This window comes from Camponotus vicinus, unplaced genomic scaffold, assembly GCF_025532165.1.
Source record: "Camponotus vicinus isolate PSW18456_S1 unplaced genomic scaffold, iyCamVici1.0 SCAF_1, whole genome shotgun sequence".
NCBI classification, from domain to species: Eukaryota; Metazoa; Arthropoda; class Insecta; order Hymenoptera; family Formicidae; genus Camponotus; species Camponotus vicinus.
This window is the reverse complement of record NW_028141945.1, coordinates 15,645,679-15,670,618: the sequence shown is the minus strand read 5'-3', so window position 1 is coordinate 15,670,618 and position 24,940 is coordinate 15,645,679. Positions and strand designations below refer to the sequence as shown.

At 41.9% G+C, this 24,940-nt stretch overlaps 2 protein-coding genes across 7 annotated transcripts in view; one reads left to right on the top strand and one right to left on the bottom strand.

Moving 5' to 3' along the window:
* Positions 1-24,940, bottom strand: part of Hiw (MYC binding protein highwire) — a 209,205-nt gene that overhangs the window by 181,667 nt on the left and 2,598 nt on the right. For all 4 annotated transcript variants that reach the window (XM_083109482.1, XM_083109491.1, XM_083109501.1 and 1 more), the window contains exons 5-16: positions 24,695-24,897; positions 24,295-24,612; positions 24,044-24,211; positions 23,749-23,967; positions 23,427-23,628; positions 19,840-23,351; positions 19,498-19,765; positions 19,117-19,403; positions 18,678-19,003; positions 18,484-18,590; positions 18,196-18,405; positions 17,792-17,936 (exon numbers count right to left, since the gene is read on the bottom strand). In XM_083109482.1, the coding sequence (XP_082965608.1) occupies positions 17,792-17,936; positions 18,196-18,405; positions 18,484-18,590; positions 18,678-19,003; positions 19,117-19,403; positions 19,498-19,765; positions 19,840-23,351; positions 23,427-23,628; positions 23,749-23,967; positions 24,044-24,211; positions 24,295-24,612; positions 24,695-24,897 (5,965 nt within the window). The remainder of the gene's footprint in view (positions 1-17,791; positions 17,937-18,195; positions 18,406-18,483; positions 18,591-18,677; positions 19,004-19,116; positions 19,404-19,497; positions 19,766-19,839; positions 23,352-23,426; positions 23,629-23,748; positions 23,968-24,043; positions 24,212-24,294; positions 24,613-24,694; positions 24,898-24,940) is intronic.
* On the top strand, positions 103-16,628 carry LOC145977485 (uncharacterized). Of its 3 annotated transcripts, none has more exons than XM_083109544.1 (3): positions 103-227; positions 6,086-6,885; positions 13,129-16,628. In XM_083109544.1, the coding sequence occupies exons 2-3, from the start codon at positions 6,667-6,669 to the stop codon at positions 14,539-14,541; spliced, it is 1,632 nt and encodes a 543-aa protein (XP_082965670.1). In that variant the 5' UTR covers positions 103-227; positions 6,086-6,666; the 3' UTR covers positions 14,542-16,628. The 3 variants fall into 3 exon arrangements, with proteins under 3 accessions (XP_082965670.1, XP_082965678.1, XP_082965687.1); XM_083109552.1 differs by lacking the exon at positions 103-227 and adding an exon at positions 261-1,046; XM_083109561.1 differs by lacking the exon at positions 103-227 and adding an exon at positions 3,847-4,067.

The following is a 24,940-nucleotide window of genomic DNA, read 5'->3' as shown; positions in this document are numbered from 1 at the left end:
TTGCCGAGATCGGTGGGGATGCGTTTTACTCCAGAACAGGAGAGGAGGGAGGGAGCGAGCAGCGGGTGGCGTAGGAGAAGAGAAGGCGAGAGAGAGAGGGAAGGTACACTCGTGTCGCGCGATAACCGTCGCCGAGGTGCAAACCAGCCGCGAATTCGAAAGGCGGCCAGTCGCTGTTGGCGCGTCGGCGACGACGCGTCGTTGGTTCACCCGGACACGGGATTAAGGTACATAAGCCTCGTCTCGCGAACGTTTCCGTTTCTCGACCGGAGTGTTTCTGTGCCGCCGCGAGTGACAGAAGGGAGCCAGAGCTGGGGAAAAATATACACTCGATTTAGATTTAATTTAAATAGTAGGGATGCTCCGATTTGCATAAGAATCTTGATGAAGACGTACTCTAGGTTCCCTCAAATACTGGTGGACAATAATACTTTAACACACTATTAGTCATCGATGCTCGGGTCGATCAGCGACTCCTTTGACGCAGTAGAGCTCCTCGAACATGCAAAATGCATTCGACACGCTCGAGTCTTCCCGAGCCAAGTGTCGTCTTCTCAATCGTTGCATAACGCGGCAGCTGCATCACGCATCGGGATATTATATGCCGAGGTTCTAACCGAGGAACTAACGCGAGCGTTTGACGGATCGTAAAATAAGACTCGGTCCATGGCATTGAACCGCGACGTCGATCGGCCGACCATCAGTCGGCGACCACCAGCGTCGTCATCGCGGTCGCGACCAGAGGAGAAATTCCTTCTTAGCGATAGTCGAGTTTATTCCGTGCGGCTCGAGAGAGAGAGAAAGAGAGAGAGAAAGATACTCGGTTGGATCATCGCAAGACCGTAATACTTGATTTCCCACGTGGCATGGTGCGGGCGTGCTATCTCTCACAACTGGCTGTAGAGTCGATTAATCGCTCGTTTCTCACCAGTGACTCTGTCCCGCCCTCGAGGAAAGCATCAGAGGACGCTCAATTGTCGCGAATGAAACCGACGTCGCACAAAACGCGCCGATGACAGATGTACCGATCAAACTTTTACAACCACGTACGTGGAATCTAAAGAATTCATAAACTTCGACACGAAAAAAAAAGTTTTTTTTTCCCAATTTCTTCCAAAAAATTCGCACACCTTCAACTTGTCATGCGACGAATATCGACCCGAATCGCGAGGAATGCGAAAGTTTGTGTAACGATCGAGGCTTGATCGAGTTCGGTGGTCGAGGCTAATTTCGACGAACCGCGAAATTTCCCGGAGAGAAGAAATTTTGCATTTGCATCCCTCTGAGGGTTTCCGCGTAACAACGTTCAAGTACCCTCGGCTCGCTGGGCTTGCCCTTTCTCGCCTGCTGTTATCTCGAAATTGAAAACAATGCCGCGAGACTAAACATTCCGCTCGGCGTTGCTCTCTGCGTGTTGCATGCATAACGTTACTTGAGTTACGGGCTGCAGGGCCGCAGCGACGCGAGTTTATTCGCTGCATTAAACCGAGAGAAGAAACATTGCTCTGGTGGAGAGAATCAAGTCGCTAAAAATATCGCGAATATTGCGATTAAAAGGAGGAAATTTTTCCACAGTCATATGATACTTCCAACAATGACATCGTGTACCTACATTGAATTTTTCAATCGAAAATCGAACATCGGAGATACCCGCGGCTTCTTTAATCCAAAAAATTTGATATCAACTTCTCTCGAATGTGTATGGTATGAAATGGGAGATTACGATGTGATAAATTGCTCGTTTCCAGCCGCGCTTTTTAATAAATCAATTTCTAAAATATCATTAAGATTATGCGAAAAATCGATGATCGAACGAGAATTTATCTTCGTTGACGAGCGTAAAGTCTTTTCATTACGCGACGGATTATTTGATGGGAGAAGGAGGAGAAGGAGGGGGAGGAGGAGGAGGACGAGGGGAAAGGACGGCAGGCACGGAGAAAAATGTGTCATTTAGGAAAAGGCGGTCGAGCACGTTCTCCCTAATGTAGGTTATCGTCGTCGATGCCGATACCAGTCGCGGGTCGCATTAAAAGCGCGCCATCGATAACGGGACGGAGCCAATATTGCGATTTTTCATTCGCGTAGCGAAAAGCGCACCGCCATTCGTTATCGTAACAAACATGGAAATGAGCGAGCTCGCCTCTGCTCTCTGTTCAAACACGATCGTCGGATCGTTGCTGCTATCGCTCGACGTATCGTAACGTGATTTTATTTTCCGCTCGCGTCAACCGACGCTTCGATTCTGGACGCTGGCTCCGACTCGTCATCTCGTAAACGTTCGGCCGACGCGAACCGCGAGATCCGCAGCTGCATTCAAATTCAGAAACAGCGATCGAATACCGTGAACAGCTGATCGATAAATAAAACTAGCCGGGAGAGAGAGGCGCAATTCGTGTTTATCGCTAAAAAGAGATTCCTTTTAATCTATTATTCGAAATTAATACCGCGAAATGCAAATATTTAGACAACGATTATCAATGCGAATAACAATTATGTAGAACAAAACAATTGTGTAGAAATTACATATGTGTGCAATTAGTGCTGGCGCACTTTCCGGGTGCAACGATTCCATTTTTCATTAAAATCGCGCGAAAAAACAGGCTCGTCGGGATAAAAAAAGTAATGAAAGTGGGATCGGTGATTTCGACGAAACTTGAAAATGTCACATTTGCTCCGAAATTGCGACTAAAACGCGATCATATATATATATATATATACGAAATACACTTCCACGTTCCTATTGAATTAGCTAAACCTAGCGATATCTGGAGGGGAGTTTATCAATAATCGATGCATAGGCCGAGAGAACGCTATGTATTATTACTCTCCCTTGTCCCCCCTTCTCTCTCTCGTTCCCCCTTATAATACCACATTAATTCGTCAAGCACGTCATGCGCGCCTCTAATGATGGTCGACTTTATTCAAATCGCATCATTTTAATACGTAAATGATGGGAACGGGGGTCACAATTACCGCTGAAATCCGATTCGAATATTTCCTCTCATTATAATTATAAACATTTTGCTCGCGGATTGTTATATAATCTTTAAGCTGTTTAGCGAACTATACGATTTATGTGCATTAATACAATTTATATAATGTAATGTAATATAAAAATTTAATATGATATTGACATATTATAATTTATAATATATACATCAAAATTTATGTAATTTATTTCTAATTTAAAATTTATAATATCGAAATATCACCGATAAATATTATTGATAATAATAAGATCAATCTTTAATTAAGGCAGTGGAGCATTATTTCCTCTGCTGATAAATCAAGAAACAAATCCTCCCCAGATCTTTGTCGAATTATCGCCGGATTAGCCCTCGTCTGCCGGTCTTTTAATCCGCGAAAAAATTATTCTCCTTTACCCGAAACGTACCGTAAACTATCGAGGTGGTGAATCGGCGTCATTCCTCCCTCCGATCCGGCCTCGTTTATCGTTATCGCCGTCTGGAAACTGCGAAGGCTTCCCCGGGAGGGTACGGACGATTCTTACAAGTCGCGACGATAAAGCGGATGGGAAAGATAAGACGTTGCCGAAGGAATAAAGGCGAAATGTATTGGAACGGGGGTGTCGGTTGGACGGTGAGCGAAGGATCGCTCTTTCTCTCCATCTTTCCTCAAATTGCATGCAGCAGGGAATCGCATACGATATTCTAGGAGGCGCGAGAAGTCGAACGATTCGTCGCGTGTGTGTTATATATATATAACATATATATAACATGTATATAACGTGTATATAACATGTATATAACATATATATAACATATATATATATATATATATATGTGTGTGTGTCGTCGGTGAATCGACGTGGTATTACGAGCGAGAGGAAGAGTCACGTAATCGGAAACGATTTAACTCCCACACGTACCTCACCTCGCACTTTATCGTCCCGTGTCGCGTGTCGAGGAGGCGAGGGAGGAACCGATGGAGGATCGCTATTTATCCATTCCAGACCGTGTTTCTGCGACGATAAATACGCGGCCCGTTCTCCGATTGTCCGCTCTCGGAGTCTCGGAGTCGAGTGTACATGAATATCCATTAATGAGGTGTGTAAATCAGACGGACCGAGACTGTTTAATCGTCCAACCGCGCGAATCCATCGCCGAGAATAATTCGCGTTGCCTCGCCCTCGATTCCGTTATCTTCGTGTTTCCCGGTTTTTTTTTCTTTTCTTTTTCAACACGCGCGCTTTTTCGTTGTATTTCGCCGCACTTGTTCGTTATAATACCGGCGAAAAAACCGACGTCCGGTGAACCCAAAATCGATTAATTAATCTTCGTCGATCGTCGCGGCGAGAAAGTAACGACCGTTCGTTGATTGGAAATGATTTACAGATCGATGCAACGACATACGAGTTTTCTCGAACGATATTATCTCTGTTGTTGAAAACGAACGACGTTAACGAGCAAAAGAATTAATTCCAAAAGTGTCAAGAAAATTAGTAAATAAATTTCTATGAAATATATAATTTTTCTTACGTATACAAATGTATGTCAATATCTTACTTAAAATTATTTTTTAAATATAATTAAATATAATTTTTTAAATATAATTAAATTACTCATAAATTAATAAGATAATATACATAGAATAAATATCGAAAACTTGAGAATATATTGCATTTTTAACGATCAATAAGGAACCGAGTTATAATTTTTCCCGAGCTTAGTTAAATATCTTTAATTTCTTGTAATTATTTTAATTAATCCAACGAGCAATTAGCTTAGTAAGAGCGTCACGCGTTAATAGCGAGGTATTTCTTTATTGCTACTAAAAGTAAAGCAAAAAGGAAGTAAGTGAAAAACGGAAGACCGGAAGAAATTTCGAGCAGTCGTTGGAAGGACTCGATCGTAAAGGGAAATTCTTCTCAAATCCTTTGAGTGAGACTGCCTTTCATTCACGACGCTCTTTTCACGTCTATCGATCCTACCCGCTTCTATCATGTGCCATTTCACTTTTTTGTTGCTCTCTGAATAGACCAAACTTTACCTCACCGAAAAACGAAGATATCAAAGATACATTTCGTTGGCCATCTATGTATATGACAGCAGTTTCCTAAATTATATGCGCTATTTGCTGATGGAAATGTCGCTTTATATCCAAGATTTCAAGATGAAATGATTGTATCTGCTATCACCTCACAATGCAAGATTAATGTTTGACGATAAAAATTTCAAACTTGATAATATATCTTAAAATTGAGAACATTTTTTATTTTCTCATGACTTGTCATTTCTGATTTAAAATCAATATTTAAAAATTTTCAAGATTTAAATTATTTTTACATTCTTTTTCATTCTTCTCATGTCAGTTATATTTCAATCTATTCTAATGTATTTTAAAAAATAATATTAATTTTGAATTTCCCGTCACTCGTTTTTCTTGAAACACAAATTTAAATTTACTTCCTAAACTCAAGTTTGGAGTTAAAGAGTCAGCCAAATAAGACTACTTCCTCTCGTTTCGCCGAGAAACTATCGGGAATAACCGAGAAGCGGAGCGCGAACGCGAAAAGTTCACAGTAACGGCAGTTGACACATTTGTACGATAAACAAAACCACGTCATGTCATGAGCGAGAGCATTTTGATAACGCAAGAATGTAGGCACGATTAGTCACGCAACGATACACAGTGGGAGAGGTAGCCGGGTGACAGATCGCGGATTATCATCATTGCATATATTGCGAGCTGTCATTTAGCGCAGTGTAATATCGTGTGACACTTTCAACGGTTCTGCACGTCGTTCGCGTACGATCGAGTGTGATAACGCAACGTAATATTTATCATCTTGGGAGAAATAAAGGAAAACGTTACTCGTTATCAGTTATCGAGCGACATGTCGTATCTTTTCGATAAATCGTGAACTAATTTACGCGGTGTGAAAAGATTCCAGATAAATTTAATCGAGAGAAAAATCCGAAGAATATTTTATGACAATTTATAAAATTGTCAGTCGTGTTAAGAATAAGATATACAAAAAAATGCTAAAGATATCGGTAAAAGTTTGATGGAGGAAAAAGAAATTTTAGGGTGGGAAGATTTCTTAATTTCTCTATCCTTACAGAAGGACGATCGTTTCCAGAGGACCGAGATCGAAGAGAGGAGGGATTCCGGTGCGATGTTCGAAAACGTTGTGCGCTGTCACCGACAAAATTGGATCGCACCACCATCGTCGCAGCGAAAGTACGAAAAGGCGTCGAGACGAATGTCGTAGTAGAAGACGATCCCACGAATCGGCGAAATTCGAATGAGCTTCCTGGGAGGATACCTTATGTCGGACGTCGTCGTCGACCTCGTCGAGAAACATGAATTCAGCGAGAGACAGGGCGCAGATTATAACCGCGCGCAGAATCACGTAATATTGCATGGCGTGTGTCACGTGTCGCGATAACAAGGTCGAGATAACTTTCCTTGGTGCAAGCGGGATTAGTCGGTGCAGGCGGCGATTTAATCGCGCGCTGAGTTAACGCGATCGAGGGAACCACCGGCGACCATAAACACTCGACGACGCGGATCTAAAGCAGCCAAGAGTCATGTCGAGACGACCTCGCGGTCGGCTCGACGCGGAATCATCGCCTGGCGCCAGCTTGGCATAAAACAGCCGGCTGATAGAGGCCAAGGAAGAAGAGGGGACTCTTTGAGCGTATGAAGGCAGAAGGAGAGAGAGGCGGGGGCGAGGGAGCGAGCGAGAGGCGCAAAATGGGAGCAACGAGATACGTGTTAGGCAGCGCGATCTTGGGCCTGTTTTGGAGCAGCTTACTCAAGGGCGTCCTGACCAACTCCAGCACCAGCAGGTGCGACTACCCGCCCTGTTCCTGCGACCACTACGGCCGGTTGACCTGCGACTGCAAGGACGAGGGAGAGGTAGGTTCGCCACAAGCCCGATATCCCCGACAAGCATTCGCGTTAGAATCGATTTTCGATTGAATCTCTCTCTCTCTCGATACCGCGAGGAGGTCGAGGGAAGATAGCGAGCGAGGAAAAAATCGCTCAACGCTATCGCCAACATAGATCTAGGCACGTATCTTCCGGCTCCCAGAGACAAGAAGGTATATCCTCTCCTCTCGAGACTGCTTATCGTATTTAACCCGACTCCCTTTCTCTGTTCAACACGAATGAAAAGATGTAACCCGATCTTGGATTCATACAATGACCTCGCACACACGTTCTCGACTTTACTTTTATATTAATGGGAGAGAGAGAAAATAACAGCGCGGCTCAAAAAAAAAATTATTATCTTCTACGTACATGGATATTTTAATATTCGTCTACTTTATTTTATGTTATTCTCGTATTTTAACGTATTTCTCTTTTTTATACAGAAGAAGGAAAACCTACAATATCAATAAATTTCTGTAAAATCTTATATAAAGCCGCATTTTCATGGGGGTTTATTTTTCAGTAGAGTTGTTCGAGATCTCAGGGTCGGGTTTCTGAGGCCAACTAGGTCTCTTTTCACCGCGATTTCGTTTCGGCGATCGTCGTCTCCGATCTTCCTCACTACCCTTCTACTTCGAATGATCCAACGAATGATGGGAAGGGTATGCGCTCTCTCAACAACGAGAATTCATGCGGAAACCGTGGCGGGATTAGCTATCGCTATCGCACGAAAAATCTCAGACAATGCGACACGGGGCTCTGTCTGGCAGTCCTTTGTTCCGCAGGGGGACGTTATTCCATTTGCGAATTACCCGACGGGGAGATAAAGAGGCGGTATCGCGGGTAAGCCTGGCGAAATCGTAAAATCCGATCTCTCTCTCCCGCGGCCCGGAGAAAAAAAAAGGACGAGAGAGAGAGAGAGAAGAGAGGGAAGATGTTTCCTCGCGATCTCTCTCGATGTGACGTCCCGTATCGCCCGAGGTTGCGACGGCAACAAAGATTGAGATAAAGCAATAATCGCGTATCCCGAGATTCCATCGAGAACGGCTCCACCGCCCTACATAACAAAGGGAAGACAATGTCTCAGAGTTGCCGAAGGAAGAAAAAGAGAGAGGGAAGAAGGGACGATCAGGGACGAGCCTCTAATCTCCCGACTTCGAGGGTGCCAACCGCGACGAAGGGGTGGAGAAGGGGAATCTCCATAAATTAGAGTGTGTTTACATAAATCGGTAGGGCAGGGAGGGGGCAGACAGGTAGATGGATGCGCGAGAAAGGATAGAGATCCGTTGTTTCGTTTTTATCCCCCGTGGCGGATACCCCTTCTCGAGCGAAGGTGAAAAAAAAGGGCGAGCGATCCCCCGGCGATCCTAGTGATCACGCGAGCCGCTCGCACGTTCGTTCCTTCCGTGGCGAGTTTCCCCGGCACTTCCGGCCATCCGCGATATTAAAGGATAGACAGAGAGAGCGTCTGCCCCTATAGGTGCTATAACTAAGCCGAATGATTCATAATCGCAACACGATATCGCGATAAACCGAGAGAGCTCGGAGGACTCGGTGGCGCGTCGAGACCGGAAGTCGTTGGTTTTCGTTAAATCGAATCGAATAGCGCGAGCTGGGAGATCTACGACGCGGTAACGCGACTACTATCGCTCTTTCATCGCCGTCGCTGCTGCTGAATTTATCGAATAAATTTGGAGAAATTCCTCCTCTCGCGCTGACGAGACTTTGAAATTCGACTTGGCCAAAGTTTCGCTCCTCTCGGACTTTCCCGTCTTTTTCCGTCGCGATAAAAAGCGCGGGAGGACGATAAGAAAATAATGAATGCGCGACTCGGAGAGGGGGCGGGGGGATACATGAATATATATCACGCTCGGCGATTACAGGACGAGATAAAACAATCAGGCCTGTTACTGCAATTAAAGTCCCTCTCGCGCGTTATTTGATTTAAAATTCCTGAGATTTTATCAATTTCACACGCGGGAATAATTCCGGATAACGTAAACGAGTCTCGCGTACCGTCACCGCGAAATTTCATCGGGAAGCCCGAGCTCCGAGAGCGCAAATATTTCGCGATGCGAAACGACGTCGCGTTTTAATTGCGCGGGCCCCAAACGAGGAGGGGGAGGTAACGTCACCGCGTGTCCTCGCGAGAGGACATTATTGTCCGCGATAAAGCGGATTCTCTCTCTCGTTCGCGACGAATGTCTCGTTGACGGTACCGTAAACCCGATCCGTAAAATCGAGAAGCGTGACAAAACGACCGGGGGAAAGAGGAGCAGGCTTTTACGGAAGGTGCGTCATCCCTATTGACGTTGTTACGTCCTCCTGATAAGCATGGCAAAAAATAGAATCACGCGTGGACTTAATCACCGAGCGGAAGATATAACGCGGATTGCAAGAAAGAAACTTGGCGTACTGAAACCTGATAAGGGATATAAATCGCACGAAACGGGATTGAATTTCTGTTGGCCAGCTAATTGCTCGAAAACGTGCTGCCCATTCATCATCGATGATACGTCACGTGTGTAAAGTGAACTCATAATTATAGCAAAACGAAGCATGTACGAGGGGAAAATGCATTTTTGATGTTAAGGAATATTTTAACGTCGATTCGTATTTTAAAAGCGATCGAAATTTATAATCGCGAAAATTTTTGCAAAATGCAAAATAGTCGTGATGATAAAAGTTTTATTATTAAAAAATAATAATAAATAAAATAATAAATTTTATAAAAACTATAAAATATTTTAAGAAAAAAATGTTACAATTATAAATAACAGCATGTATATAATAAAAAACAAAAGTACTTTATAAAATATCAAGTTTATAGTTAGTAATCATTTAATATATTTTGTGCGAAAATATTTTTACAAAGAATATGATTTAGAAGAATTTTAATGTAGCTTAAAAAAATGCACATTCCGAGTATAAACATTAACAGACTAAACAGATATGAAAAACAGAGATACATTTGATAAAACATCAAGTTTAATATTAATAGTCGTGATTAATTTATGCGTTTATTGCCGATTTGAACGCTTTGTAACAACGGAAGGGGGAAGAAAGGAAGAGGTACGAGGTCTTTGGTGGCGAACTGAATAATTGACGACGAGCGTAAATAATTGAGAGTGCCTTTTAGCGAACGCGACTTTAAACCCGCTCGCTTGGCCGTAATAAGCGAGACGGCGGAATAAGACACGAAACGGCGAAAGAAAGGGAGCTCACCCCGGTCAGGAGTGTAAAAGTAACGACCGTAAGAAGTACCGTTGGGGAAGCGTAAGGGTGCCACTTACGGGAAAGAGGCTCGCGGTTATGAAAATACTCGGGGAAATGGAAAAACGCTGCTACGACAGTTCATGTGCACTCGTGCAGGCTGAATTGCCGTCAAGGGTAAAAATGCGCGCTTAAGTAAATGGCAACAATCGCTCCCCGGAATAGCATCGATAGTAATAAGCCAATGGTAATAAAGCGCGATCGTGTGCGTACGAGAGAAAATTGATAAAGTGCTCTGTTTGCGCGCGTAAAGACACTCCATTAAGCTCTGTTTCCATGATAAATCGAATCGTTGCCCTCGTGCATGTGCACGAAATTAAAACGTTAATTAAAACATAATAACCGCGTATTATCGATGAAATCTATCGCGATTAACTAACATCGGTGTGAAATAATTGATCGAGGCTAATCGATAATTTTCCCTCTCATATTTGGAGTTATTAAGGGATGGGTATCAGGGGTGCAATTTTTGAGTAACGCGAGGACTTTGACGAAAGAAAGCTGCCACGGGTAAAACTGTTACACATAAATTCTTTATGGATCGTAAAAGAGCTTTCATTTCCATTTCCGTGGCACTGTGCCACTTTCCGTTTGCTGCCTTGTTTCCGGTCTCCGAGTCGAGGGTTTCCTTTTTTTCTTCCTCTCTTTCTTTCGTTCGCGGCAAATCCGACACAATCGCGTGTTTTCCCGATAAACTTAATCCCGCTCGTTAAACCAATCTGATTTTCATTCTCATTCTCCGTGTAACGATCGTCTTTTTATCGTTCAATTAAGAACGCGTAAGACACGTTCGATTACCGTCATCGATATTAGATCAATCTCGCAATCTCTCGCGAATTATCGCTCGGCGAAATCACCTCGCAGATTAGCCCGCAAATTTGCAGCGGGGAAAATGTCACGGGGCGAACAACTGTGGGCAAAAAAGCCTGGGAACTAGTTCCGAGAGACGAACTAACGTGTCCTCGAGTTTAATTCCCGGCGGGAATCGTTTCCCTGGTAATCGACGACCGCGCGAAAAAGGACATGGAGTTAGACGTGACGCGTGAAAACGTTCCACGAGAAGAAAGTCCATATCTATGGAGAAAAATTGCAGGCAGCGAGAGAGAGGGAGAGAAAAAAAATAGAGAAAAATAGAGAAAGCAAAAGCGTGACTAAAGCAGAAAGTACGAGCGGAATAAAGGTGCGTTGTTTGCGAAGGTCGAAAAAAAAAAAGAAAATCATCGCTTCGTCTTCCTTCTGGTTCTTGCAGCTTTTTTACGTGAGCGCGTCGAATCCTCGTGAAGGGAAATTCAAATGTCCATCGGGATCACACAGAGTTACGATTCGATTCGATTTCTCTGCCGCAACCTACCCCATCTACTTATGAATTTTATGTGGTGCACGTCGAGAGCATTTCGACGATGGATAAGCCATCGCGAGGAACCAATTACATTTCTCGATGCGAGCGTCTCGGGAGATGCGATGTCGAATTTTCCGTAGGATGAATTTTTCCGAGGACAATTTTCGTTTCTTCTCATTTTTTTTATTTTTTTTTTTTTCGAAACGGCTGAGGCTAATAATTCTCCCTTGGGCAATGCTAAACAAAGGCGACACATTTTTTTCAAATGCAATATTGTTGCACGAAGAAGCGTAAAACTTGAGTTAGTTTCGAGATAAATCTCCACCCTCGCAACACGTAAATTTCCCAGGCGAAACGTGCGAGCGATAAAAGTGGAGTCTCGTTTCGGATAGACAGGTAACGTCGGTTAATAATCTCAGCTCGACGTCGAGCGTCCAAAAGTAGCCGCGAACAATAGGGGAGAGAACAAAAGAGGAGGGAGTTCTCAAACAGAAGCAGGAAGGGACGAATGAGGCAAGACGTTAATGCGTAAGAACGACAGAGCCTGAAAAAGAATAATATAAAGGCCCTCCTCTCTTTTTCACGTCGCGCCTTTTTATTTCTGTCCTCTATTTTTACCATTCAACAGACACTCTGTCTCGCATATCTTTCCGCGTTGTTTCATTGCGATTCGATGACATAGAGAGATCGTGTCTCCAGTTTCTCATTCTTCGCTTTTTCCAAAAGGCCTGTTTAGTGAAAATTTATTTCAACGTGACGTCGTAAAATGATTCGAAAGACAATGATGATGATTGTATCAGTCCTGAAGTCGTGAGCTCTCACAAAGTCAACGAGTGTTATCTGTCTCAGAATAAATGGAATCTATTAGACGGAAAAGTGCGATAATTAATTAAAGAGCTAGCTTTGATATCTCGTAGTAAATCGAGTTTTATCGAGATATTTCGACGTTGCAACGAAAGTTGCAGCTGTCACGAATAAATGAGGCAAACTCATCGCAAATAACGCATCATATGGGCAGCTCGATGTAAATTATCGAGTGTAAACGACTGATGGGAAAAAATATCGATTAAATAAGGGGGAATAAATCTGTGCAGCATGTTGCCTCTCGATAGAGGGCGAGACAGAAATGACGACTACGATATGTCATGAAATTAAGCTGTCGGCCCTTCCTCCGTGATTATGATAACGACATTATTTGCGATAATTAGCGAGACTGAGAGCGCACGTCGCGAATAATTAGGATAGTTAGACCTGTAATTACGGCTATTCGACCTCTATTAGGGCTCTCCCTGTCGGTACATTGCGTTGCAGCAAATTGCTATGATTCTTCCTTCTTGAGGGAAATACATCAAAAATTAATCTACCGGCGAGAAAACCTTATTATCTCGACTCTGAAAAGCCCTGATTCTAAAAGTGTTTTATTTCTTGTTGGTAATTTTAGATTAAAAATGATTCGAGATGGTCGATACGATCGTGCTTATATATAACACGTATTCCTAGAACAAATTTAAAGATAATTACACTTTCCCCTCTCCTCTCTATATAAAAGATAAATATAAAAGATATGTAGACATATATCGCATGATATCGAAATAAAAGGTCGTTTCAACTTGCAGGAATTGATCCTGACCACAGAAGGGGACAGACGGCTGAGTCCTCACACCAGCAGGATAATGGTGAGCAACTGCTCGTCCGTGATACTCGCAAACTCGAGCCTGGCGTCGATGGCCGGGTTACGCTCGGTGGATCTGATTAACGTGGCGAATCTGTCCCTGGTCAGACAGAGCTTCGAGCTGTCATTGCACAGCACGCACACGCGAATCTCCGTGCGGAACAGCAGCATCGACGTGATGCCGAGCTTCGTGTTCCGCGGCGATGTCGAGGCGATCACATTCGAGAACGTGCGGATCGGCCAGCTGAGTGCCTTCTCGTTCGCCAATCTGGTTCACACGGACACTCTGCGACTGGCGAACTGCCGCATCGAGACGACGGAGGCGCAGGCCTTCAAGAAATTCGATGTCGGTTATCTGCACGTGATCGGCGGCAGTTTCGGCGATCAGTTGCCGAGTCGTACCATGAACGACATCGAGGTGTACTACAAGTTCATGCTGGACGGCGTGAAGATGGGCGTCGTGAGAAGCAACGCCTTTATCGTGAAGAGTCCGCGCACGGTGGCGATACAGAACTGCGCGATCGAGAGCCTGGAGAGCGAGGCGTTCGACGTGACGGCGCGAGGCGCCGTCATCATCAAGAACAACACCTTCGGTAGCATCGGCGTGGGCGCTTTCTTGGGTATTCGCGCAGATCGCGAGATCAGGTCATCGCCGCCATCGTCATCGTCGTCATCGTCGTCATCGTCATCGTCATCATCATCATCGTCGTCACTAGTCCACGGCCTCATCTTCAAGAACAACAGTGTCACTAGCTTCGAGGAGGGCTCGCTCATGTTCGACCGCGTGAGTTTCCGGCCGGAGCTCGACAATCTACTCATCGCTCAGGCCTGTGACTGCCAGATGTTACCTGTCTGGAAGAATAACGTGCTCAATTACACGAGCGTTTACTCGCGGTTCTACGTCAGGCAAAACTCGCTTGTGCCGCCCCCGCTGCCGCAGCCCCAAGAGCCCATCAACGAGACCCCGGAGACCTTCCTGTGTCTGGACGGTGGACTGGATGGGGTACCAACGAGCTTCGTCGACTACGAGACGCGTCACTGCTCGCTCGGCGGTTCCATGCTCGTTCTCATTCTAATCATCGTAGGTGCCGTTCTCGCCCTGTTGGCGAGTATCTGCCTCATCGTCTGGTGCTGCCGAAGACGCCGGCGGAACAACAGGAAGAAATGGATCAGCGTTCCCACTAACGCGCCCGACGTGGTCTCCAAGAAGAACGGCGTGATCGGCAGAGAAGCGGCAACGTCCGGCACGCCAGTTGACAGCAGGATAACCATGGTGGTGCCGGACGGCAGGTTGTACCGGGAGACAGAGTTCCACGTGATCGTCGAGAAGGCCGAGCCGCTTACGACCGAGTTGTAACGAGACGCCCCGGGCGGCTCGACGGCCAGGCCCGCGATCGTCGCTCCAGTTGAAGAGGAACTCGAGTGGGTGGAAACGTCGAGTCGCTTTCGAGTGTACAAGCTGTGAAAGACGCTGTGAACGAAACAGTGAAGTCCCCGGAAAAAAAGGACCTCTGTTGTTAGGAGAAAAGGACCTCTTTCCGAGGCTCTGAGGGAGATTCTCTCTTCGAATTTAAATCGTACATAGATTGTAAATCGTTGCTGCTTGGGGAATAATAGAACGCAAAGCGCAGTCCCGAATCTTCATCCTTATCCCCTCTCCACGTCATGTTCTTCTATTTTTAATTTAATCGATTATGTCTCCTCTAGTACAATACAGTTCGTAAGCTTCCATTCACATATCACGAGCGGTCGCCGATTATCCGTCGCGCGTTCTTTTCATTCCTCTGCTGAACCGTCCTTTCTCCCGAAGGCGGTCACGTTCCTCCGCGGCGATTAAAAAGTTTTTCAGAACGAGTCACGCGGATTCGGGTGATCGGTCACCGCTGTTAGTTAAGTTTATCATTAAAATAACTTTGGCGAGAGAGAAGGAGAGACGGAGAGCTCGTGTCGTAGAAGACGAAGCAAGATTAGAAAGCAAGAAAGAGAATGAAAGGAGTATAACTCGTGTAGAGAAAATCCTAAACTCGCTGTCTTGCGTAAGATACGCGATTGGACCGACCTTTCGCATTTCTCGTCGTTTTAAGTTCACCGATCGATAACGATAGCGCGCGGTTATCGTGAAATTACGTATTAGTGAGCGTTGGAGTGAAAATGGGACGGTACCGAAGGACCAAAAAAATGGAATAACCGCTTATTCGAATAGCTGTGCCATTCCTGGAGTGACGTTAAACACGATTCGTGTCCACTCCATAGAAACCCTGATCTCGAGAGAGGGGAAGAAAGTGAAACGGACGGAACTCTTCGCGCTAAGTTTTCATATCAAAATCGTTCCGAAACTACTCGTTTTTTATAGACAAGATTGGATAGTGATGTAACAAGTTATTGGACAAAAATAAACTGGCAGGATCAATTTATCGAGATAAGAGAGATGTTCCATATCTCATATCAGTGGCGGATTTACAAGTTAGATAGTTCATATCGCTTTGCGAGTTACATGTAACGCGTGTACTTTTTTCTCCATTAAAAATTTATTTATAAATAATTTTTATTAAATTATTTATAAATATTATTTATAATTATAATTATTTATGATTTAATAATTAACAAATATTTATAAATATTATTTGTTAATTATTTATAAATAATATACTTTAATTAAAATTAATTAAAATATTACTTGCATTAATTAAAATAAAACTTGTACCTTTTTAAACAGATTTTTTGTTTTGTTAAGAATAAATATAAAAATACCCGTTATGTATTTTTAAATCAAAGTTTTGTAGGAAGAGCCTACAAGGGATATTAATACAGGTGTCTGAAAATGTAGATCCGTCATTGTTTCGCAGGCACTTTTGAGGAAAGCGAAATTCGCCAGATAGTAAACTAAAGTGAGTTAATCTTTATCCGCGTCGTGCTGTAAACTTTTCTGTCTCGTTATCATATTGTCTTATTAATGTCGATGTGTATTTATTTTTAGCAAGCTATTTGCTATAAAACTTGGCAATAAAAACTGTTGTTACTGTTATCATCATAATTTACACTTAATCTTAAGTACGTTTCTCTGTAATCAATGCATCGAGATATAGATCCACGAAATTTGCTGTACGTTAATAATGTAAGAAATGTGGTAGAAAATTTCAGCGAGACAGGCCATTTTGTAAAATCAAACGAAAACTTATTTCGAGTGTATATCCCGTTGTATACTTCGATACAGTTTAATCTGCGTATAACGAGAACAGTTTTAAGGAACCCGATTACGAGCGAACATATCCCTAGATTATAATGATGAAAATAAATAAACCTCTTATCCCTTTTCCCTTTTCGATTAGAAGGAGGCGAATACATCGCGACATTGAACTAATAATATTTTGATAATCGTAAAAAGACACTTCGCCAATTGCAGAAAAAAAATAAAGCTTATCAGAGAAACTGTAATATATCGTATCGGCAGAGTTGATTTATTGAACAGAAAGCCCAAGCAACTCGGAGCACTTGAAGACTTGAAGATAAGCGATGTTTCTTTACGCTCTTTTCGAGCGCATGAAAGAGCAGAATTGAGCCTCGGGAAACTTTTTGTGCCTCTTATGCTCGATACCTTGAATTACCAAGGTGGGTCTTATTAGCATCCGCGTATCGAACGATCCAAGTCTAATACGTCGCAACATGTGCAAACTGTATGCGCAGGTATGTATGTGTGTGTACATGCGCAATTATACCGTTGTAGTGAACAGAATCAGTTTGTATAATGTTATATATATAGTTATAATTATCGCGAGACTGTGATATATAACGACAGCTGCCGACTATATAATTTGTTTCGCATTGAATGATCAAAAAAATACAATAAAGAGAATACCAATAATATTGGCTAATCATATTAAGACTCTAACCAAGGATAAACACATGTGCTAATGTTCCTTCAACTGGTACGTATATTATATATTATTTAATTTTTATTCGCGAAATTTAATTAAGATTAATATATCGCATTTGTATTTCGAAGATAATAATGAATCAAATTGTTGCACTTATATAATTGCAACGACTAAAATTCCACTCGGCCGTAAAGCAGAAATTACGCATAAATTTCTTATGCGTTTACACGTGTATTGCTGAACACACAATATGTCACTGTGTGTAATTAGAGAGATACTGCTTCAGATATTTATACAGTTTTGTGACCTATTTGCCATGGCCTTGTTGAGATAACTCATATAATGCCATAACGAATAAATAAAATATCATTCCATCACAATTTTTTCTCAAGATAAAAAAAGAAACCGCTAGAGACTGATTGCAAATAAAAACATATAAAGTTATCTATGCACAATATAAATGGACAATAATAACAATATCGACAACTTTTTATATTATAATTAAAAATAACTATTTTCTTATAATATAATATTTATTGTTATATTGTTATATTATAATATGTTACATTTACTCTATTTTTTTGCTTATATTATAATTAAAAATAACTTTAAAAATTAAAAATTAAAAACTATTAAAAATTTAATTGTTTAAAAAAATTTATTTTTAAATTTTTAATTTTCCTTTAAAACGGTTTCTTTTTTTAATAATACTGTATAATGTTAGGTACTTACCTGTACGGGAGCACACCATCCAAAGCCTGTGAAACTGTGGGGGGCGACGCGAGTGCGAATCCTCGTCCGAGTAAAGCCGAATGTACAGAGAAAATCCTCTTTGCCGTTTCCTGCATCGATTCCAAGTCCTCTTCCACCTCTTCCGCTGAAAATTGTAATACCGCATAGATCAGTTTTTTATAAAAAGTTATGTTACACTTTTTACACAATTAAAATCGAGTAAGAAATTATATTTTTTTTTAAAACGATATTTTTTCAAGAACGAACCAAAATCAGAAATATGATCATATATCATGCGTCATAATATTTAAAAAAATATTCTCATGATATTGTATTCATGTACTTATATTCATATTTATTAGCTTATTAATATGAAATAGAAATTTCAATCACATTATACTTACAAGATACTGAAGGCAACAGTAAATTTTTCTTCATAAGACTTGCAGCACACGCTCCACCAAGAAAAGATAACTCGATTTCCAAATTTTTCAGACCATGACCGGATGTAATCCAATCGTAACCGATAACTAAGCATTTGAAGCCATATGTAATGGAGCTTTCATTTTTCATATAATCAGATGCGGTTTCCAAAGAAAATACCACTTCATTTCCTAAACACAGTAAATAATTTATTAATAATTTACTGCAGTTTACATCATATTTTTAGTAAATGCTGGATATAAACGTACCTGGTAATACAACAGCGTTTTGAGGCCATTGATTTTGAACATTGCTCAATTTATGCAATACTGGCCAGTACAGAGGAGCATCTTCGTTCGTAATATTTACAATTGTCCTGTAGAAACAAAAATTAAACTTAAGTATCAAAGATGCGCACACAATATGCTTATATATTATAAAAGTTTGAAAGTATTATATTTACCCAGCTGAGGAATTCAGGATTATATTTGGTATATAAAGCTGCAAATAGTCTTCGGGTTGCGATGTTCCACACTCTGGTGTAAATTCGACAGTCAGCCATTTTACTGTTTCCGGAAAAGTAACTTTGTAATACGACACTGTCGCCGGTTTATAAGGATGTTCGCTCTCTAGCCAAGTATAATGATGACTAGTGGTAATTGGAGGAGCAAAGTGTGATTGAGTTTCGCTGTCTTGGGATATTTGAGAGGCTCCCATCGTAGATAGTAAATTTAGAGCTGCGATATGTGGCAACATCTCTTGTATTAATGTAAGGATTTGCACGCTGCTCTAAAAGACACAGAAGAAAATAATTTATATTAGATACTTTTTTGTCAAACTTATTTAAATGTTATTTAAAAATCGAAAAAGTTTATATGAAAGAAAATTTCAAAGGCACTTACTCTAGGATCTGATGTAGCCAAGGGACTAATATGTGCCATTACTAGTGGCAAGAGAGTCGTTACAAAAGCCGCGTTACCAAGGACTTCATTAGCTATTACTTCTTCTGCTCTTTCTCTCGCCAGAGAAAAAATTTCATTTGATCGTTGAATGATTGTTGCAGTCATAGCGAGGGTACACTTTCTTGCTTGTACTTCCGCCATAGCTTTATTCGTGTGTTGCCCATCGGAATCTTGCGGATTCGAATAATATAAAATATGCGGTATTTGACCTCTAGTTTGTGTTGTGCCTGCAAAAGCATTACACACAGCATATTATAATCCAGATATTACATGATATTATAATCTTTTTTAAACATAAGCATGTGCAGCGTTTAAACACACCATTAAAACTCAGGGAACAAGCTGTAAACGTAAACGTTGTGCCATCCGCTCCTTTGACAACGCTCAAACCACCATCACCGTTACTAGTACGTCCTCCACGATTCCGTAATCTAATAGCATACTTAATATTCTCTTTTATAAGAACTGGTTTATCAAATTTTAATTCTACTATATCATTAACACAGTCATCTGGTCCAAAGGAGCCTCTTGTAAAATCTAAGCTGCTCCAACGCTGAGTATGCGATGGATCGTTACCAGTATTATTTTGCTATAATAAAATAATAAATACACTGTATAATTCGAACATACAAGAATAATAGAATATTTATATGTTACACTTACATCATCTAGCAATTCCAATTCGTAATCATATACTCCTGCACCTCCATAAATACCAACACCGGCTATAAGGATGCCTGGTCTATCAACAGAAAAACAGATAGCATCCGGAGAACCGTTGCCCGTATTCCACGATCTTGATTGATTTGTCCTCGTGAATCTCGACGGTGTGGTATACATAAGCCTACCGCAAGCCGCTTGCAGTTCATCTTCGTTTCCACTCGATTGCGCGGCCAATTCAGCGATGACTCGCGCCAATAGATAACAGCAATGAAGAACCAATTCCGGCAGAGATTGAGTTTTTTCTCTACAAAGACTTCTCTTGACTGGTATTAATATCAGATCCAGTAGTCTGTCGAGTACTTCGCGGAACGACCAATTCAAGATTTCCTTGCTAGCGCTTTCTACTTGGGACTTGTAGCTGATTTGTTCGACCAAAATCGGATATTGATGGGTCTCTGTAGAATTCATCATAAGCAGACCGGCATTGTCGGATGGGCTGAGCTGCCGTTTTACGCTGTCGCTGCTGTCCATGATATTACTCAAAATAGGAAATGTACACCTGAGTCGTATCGCCGAGTTGCACAACGAGGCTAGCACGGCGGAGAGGAGACGATCCTTCGTAGTTGTACCTTGTTCTTTATCGATCTCCGATAATAATTCGCACAAGCACGTCCATTTGAGATACGCAGTAGGATAAAATGCATGATAACAAGCTACAAACGTCTTGTGACATTCGTCCAATATATTGCTCGTCATCTTATTCCCCAAGGTACTATTGGAATTCTTATTAGATCGCGTCTTCCCTTTAGTCTTTAGAGTGATCGGCAAGGAATCGGACAAAATTTGACGCAATAACGCCCGTACTTCACCTATACATTCCGCTAGACGCACCGATTCGGGAGGACTCTTTTTTACAACATGATTAGGATAAATTTCATTGGTATACGTTCTGAGCAATCTTAGACTAGCTTTACTTATGTACACTAACCGCTCCATCTCGAGCAACGCGTGAGTCGTTGACGCGATATGAACAGCCGCGTCGGCTAGTGATGCCTTCAATGTATTCCAGCTCCATTGAAGAAGAGATATCAAGGACTGGAAACATTCCTTTGTAACAGTCCTACTGAATTCTCTCTTCAAAACGTAGACTGGTTCAATTTGATCTCTCTGTCTGTTCGATGTTTGATTTTCAGGTGTGACAATACGATATAGCAATTGCGGAATTTGACCGGCATTGACATCGGTACCGTTGTTAGATCTTTTAGACGATTTAAAATAAAACATCACCTGATCCTCGGCCGTGACCATTCCTTGCCCACCGGAACCGCAATCGCTGGAAGGCCCGCCGACTTTAGCCCATGCCACGTACCACCTGTTTGCTTGCAAGGAAATCGGTTCGTCGAACAGAATTGAATATTTCTGTCTTGGTCCGCATTCGTACGGGATCTCTTCTGTCTCCGCGAGAAGCTCTCCGTCGTTCTCTTGATCTCCACCATCAATTCCGATATCAAAGAGCTTTATCTTCGCGGTATATTCACCTCGACCGCCAAATAAACCATATCCTCCTAATATAATGTCTGTATCTGGCATAAATCTAATCGCTTCGATCGAATGAGCGGAATAACCCCATCCTCCGCCATGACTTTCAAATCTGCTGACGGTAGCGTAGTCTTCGCGGCTGTAAACCTTGCCGTGTATTGATTGATTACATTCGTTTTCTTCGACTATCGATAAGTTCTCATCCTGAGCCTGCGTCAATGTATCCAAGCAAGCTAATAAATGCATCGCTGCTTGAGAACGCGTTACGAAACAAGTCGAAACAACCGGGAGCGCCAAGCCTGGATTGAGTATAGATGCTTCCAAACTGGGTATCGTCCGAGTTTCTGTCGATATTATATTATATAAGCTTATCTCGTTATTCACCGAATTGAAGGTCCAAATAACGTTGTATAAAGGATCCAAACACGCTGCACAGTTGCTGAAATCGACCTGATCCGCGCCGTTATAACTGTTGCACGTACCATCGCGTTTACTTATCATCAAACTCTTGAAAGAATTCGCGTGCTCGTTTTGATGAGGTATTAAAATAATGCAATTCTTATTCGCCATAACGGTACTTCTCGTCAAACTGATGGAATTAATTTCATCTATCTTAACGTAAGTTTGATCCCCGGCGGCGCCGATCCACGTCGCCCGTCTGCCCCATCGAGGACCGATATTTGGAACTACATTTGGAAAACTATGCCATGGTTGAGACCGATCAGCGCGACGATTTACCTGGGAACTAACGTTCGTAGATTCATTCTGATCGTTCCACCAATTCATGCCGAGTTGTCCCTTTTGATACGCGCCGAAAGTGTAAACTTCGCCCTTGGACGTGAGTATAACGGTATGATTGCTCCCAGCAGCTACTTGGGTAGCGATAGTCGGCAATTTAACTTGAACCGGTCCCGCATGCGCCACTAAATCCCCGACGCCTAACTGACCGTATATGTTACTACCAAACGTGTACACTTCTCCGTTTTGCAAAAGTAACACTGTATGATGTAAACCGCAAGATACTTGAATCACGGGACTCTCGCTGGGAATGGGAACTCTGGCCGGTGATATACTGGCAATTCTCGCAGCGTCTCCCCGCTCCACATCGCTACCGCCGACGCCTTCTTCGGCCGCGAGATTACCGCTCAATCCCAATGCAACTCTTTCCAGAAATCCTTTTTGCGCGATACTAGAGCCGGCGATACGCTGATTATTCGAGCCTTTGATTTTTACTCCATATTTAACGGTACTCGGTCCTGCTTTGCTTCTTTGCCGTTGCTTTATCTCGCCCAATCGTCTCTGCAAATATTCACGAAAGTTGGAGCCCGATAAGCCGTTGCTGCAACTCTTTCTCGCACACGTGCGGCAACATCCGCATTCCGCGCATCCGCTATCTCCTTCTCCGCATCCGCACTCTTGGCCAGGATTTCGATCGGGGCGTATACTACTCAAGCATGATATACTGTAGCCGGTACATTCTCTGCATATCGTGCAAACCATGCAAACACGATGCCTCCATTGATGTTGCCCCGGTTGGCACATGCCTCTCGTTTCTTCCCAATCTTCTGCAGGATCCACGTTTTCTTCTTCCGCTATTATCAGTTCATCTTCCCCTGTACCCATCTCCATCGCAACCACCGACATTTCTTTGTTCACGGTATGCACTGTCGCCGAGTCGCGACCACATTGTCCTTTATTATTTATACCAAAAGTATATAAATGTCCTTTGTTTGTTAATGCAGCGGCATGAGCTTTTCCTAACGATACGCGAACTATACACACGTCCCTTAAATCGGTAACTAATCCCGTTACTGGATCGCTATGTAGTGTATCTTTGCCAAACATTAATAGAGAGCCGTCTTTCGTGACTAAAGCGGTAGATCCGTTATTGCAAGCGGCGTCAACGATAAACTGGCCTTCTACTTTTGCCATTTTCTTTGGTTTTACCGGTTTTGGTTGCCTACGAGCTTTATCTAAAATAAAATGAATAATTATAATAGTTTTTATCATTATAAAATAAGTTATTTCTTTATACAACAATAACTTACTACTATCTCCATCTTCCCCACGTCTAGCAGTGCCAGTAAATAATACAGAACCATCTTCCATGACCATTACAACATGCTGACCATCATGACCTGCCGCAAAATGCGCAATTCTAGGACTTTTACCAAAGGTAAGCTCTAACCATCTGTTAGGTCTTGTATTACTTTTCATGCCTAGACAAGTTCCCTTTCCGCTATATAATAACTGTACAGAATGATAGATTAACATTTTATAAGTAAACTAAATATAACACATAATATTGAAATGCATTGAATAATTTTTTAAAATATTTTTTGAAATATTTCTTTGAAACATGATACCTACTTTTCCAGACACTGTTTTTAGTAAACCAAATTCTTTCCCTGCTGTAACCATTGAAATTTCATCATCGCATCCCGGATTCAAAGTATGTATCGTTTGTTCCTCATCAAATGAAGCATATCCAAATATATCTACGCATTTTCTTGCTAATTTCAGCGGCAATTCAGAGGCAACTGTTACAGGATTACTTAGAGTATTTATTGTACGCACTACAAAGCCTTCCTGTTAGGAGAAGATGAGAACAAATTGATTATATAAATATCTCAAACAATAATATGTATATAACTGCAATAATTACATCTTTGCCTGCTGTTATCATTCCTAAATTTTCGCCATCAGAGAACATGACAGAAGCTGACCAATCTTTTCCTTCCAACACGGCAATTCCTGTTACTACAAGCGTTTCTGCATTAATAATTAATAATTCACTCTGTTTCCTGGGTGCACATTTGAAATATAACGAATTCTGTAAATAGAATTTTGTATAAGTGATACTTATTATTTATTATTTAGTGTGTAGTTGTAAACACATTAAAATGAATAACTAACATTAGCATAACCAAGCCATCCTATTTCTGTTGGATAAAAATCTGCTTTATGTATGTATATATGTCCCCATATTGTACCACCATGGCCACTTCCAATTTTCAACAAACCACGAGATGTATGCAAATATAAATACTTTCCATCGCTCACAAAACTACGTTCATTCAATACTATATTGTTCATCTCATTTGGTAACTTAAGCGTAGAGGTATATATCTTGGAACACTTAGGAACTCCATATGTAATCCAATCTGGTCTCACGAGTTTACCTAATAAAACAGCATGAACGCTTCTCTGCAGAGACGTTAATACACATGGCATCTGAAATACAAAACTAACTTTATAGTATACTATATTATGTTATATATCAAAATAATGTTATGGCAACATCTGTACAAGATACCTGAATATTTTGTATTGCTAATGCTCTGGGAGACATAAGCAAAGCTGCTATAGCTGCTAGCAAGCGCCCAGTGTCTCCTCTAACCACAACAAGACTCAACAAACATGCGCAAGCAACAGCTGTCAAATGACTGCCATCATTGGCTGCGGCTGATTCGGGACCATGAGATGTTGCGAGATCCAGTAATAAGTCGAATAGTGGATCTAGAAATGGGTTATTAAAAAATATTTAAAATATTAGTCAATT

Excerpts from the sequence above, each read along its gene's own strand:
- LOC145977485 (XM_083109544.1), top strand. The coding sequence starts at position 6,667 with ATGAAGGCAGAAGGAGAGAGAGGCGGGGGCGAGGGAGCGAGCGAGAGG. Across the intron at positions 6,886-13,128 it reads ACTGCAAGGACGAGGGAGAG|GAATTGATCCTGACCACAGA; the intron begins GTAGGTTCGCCA and ends TTCAACTTGCAG.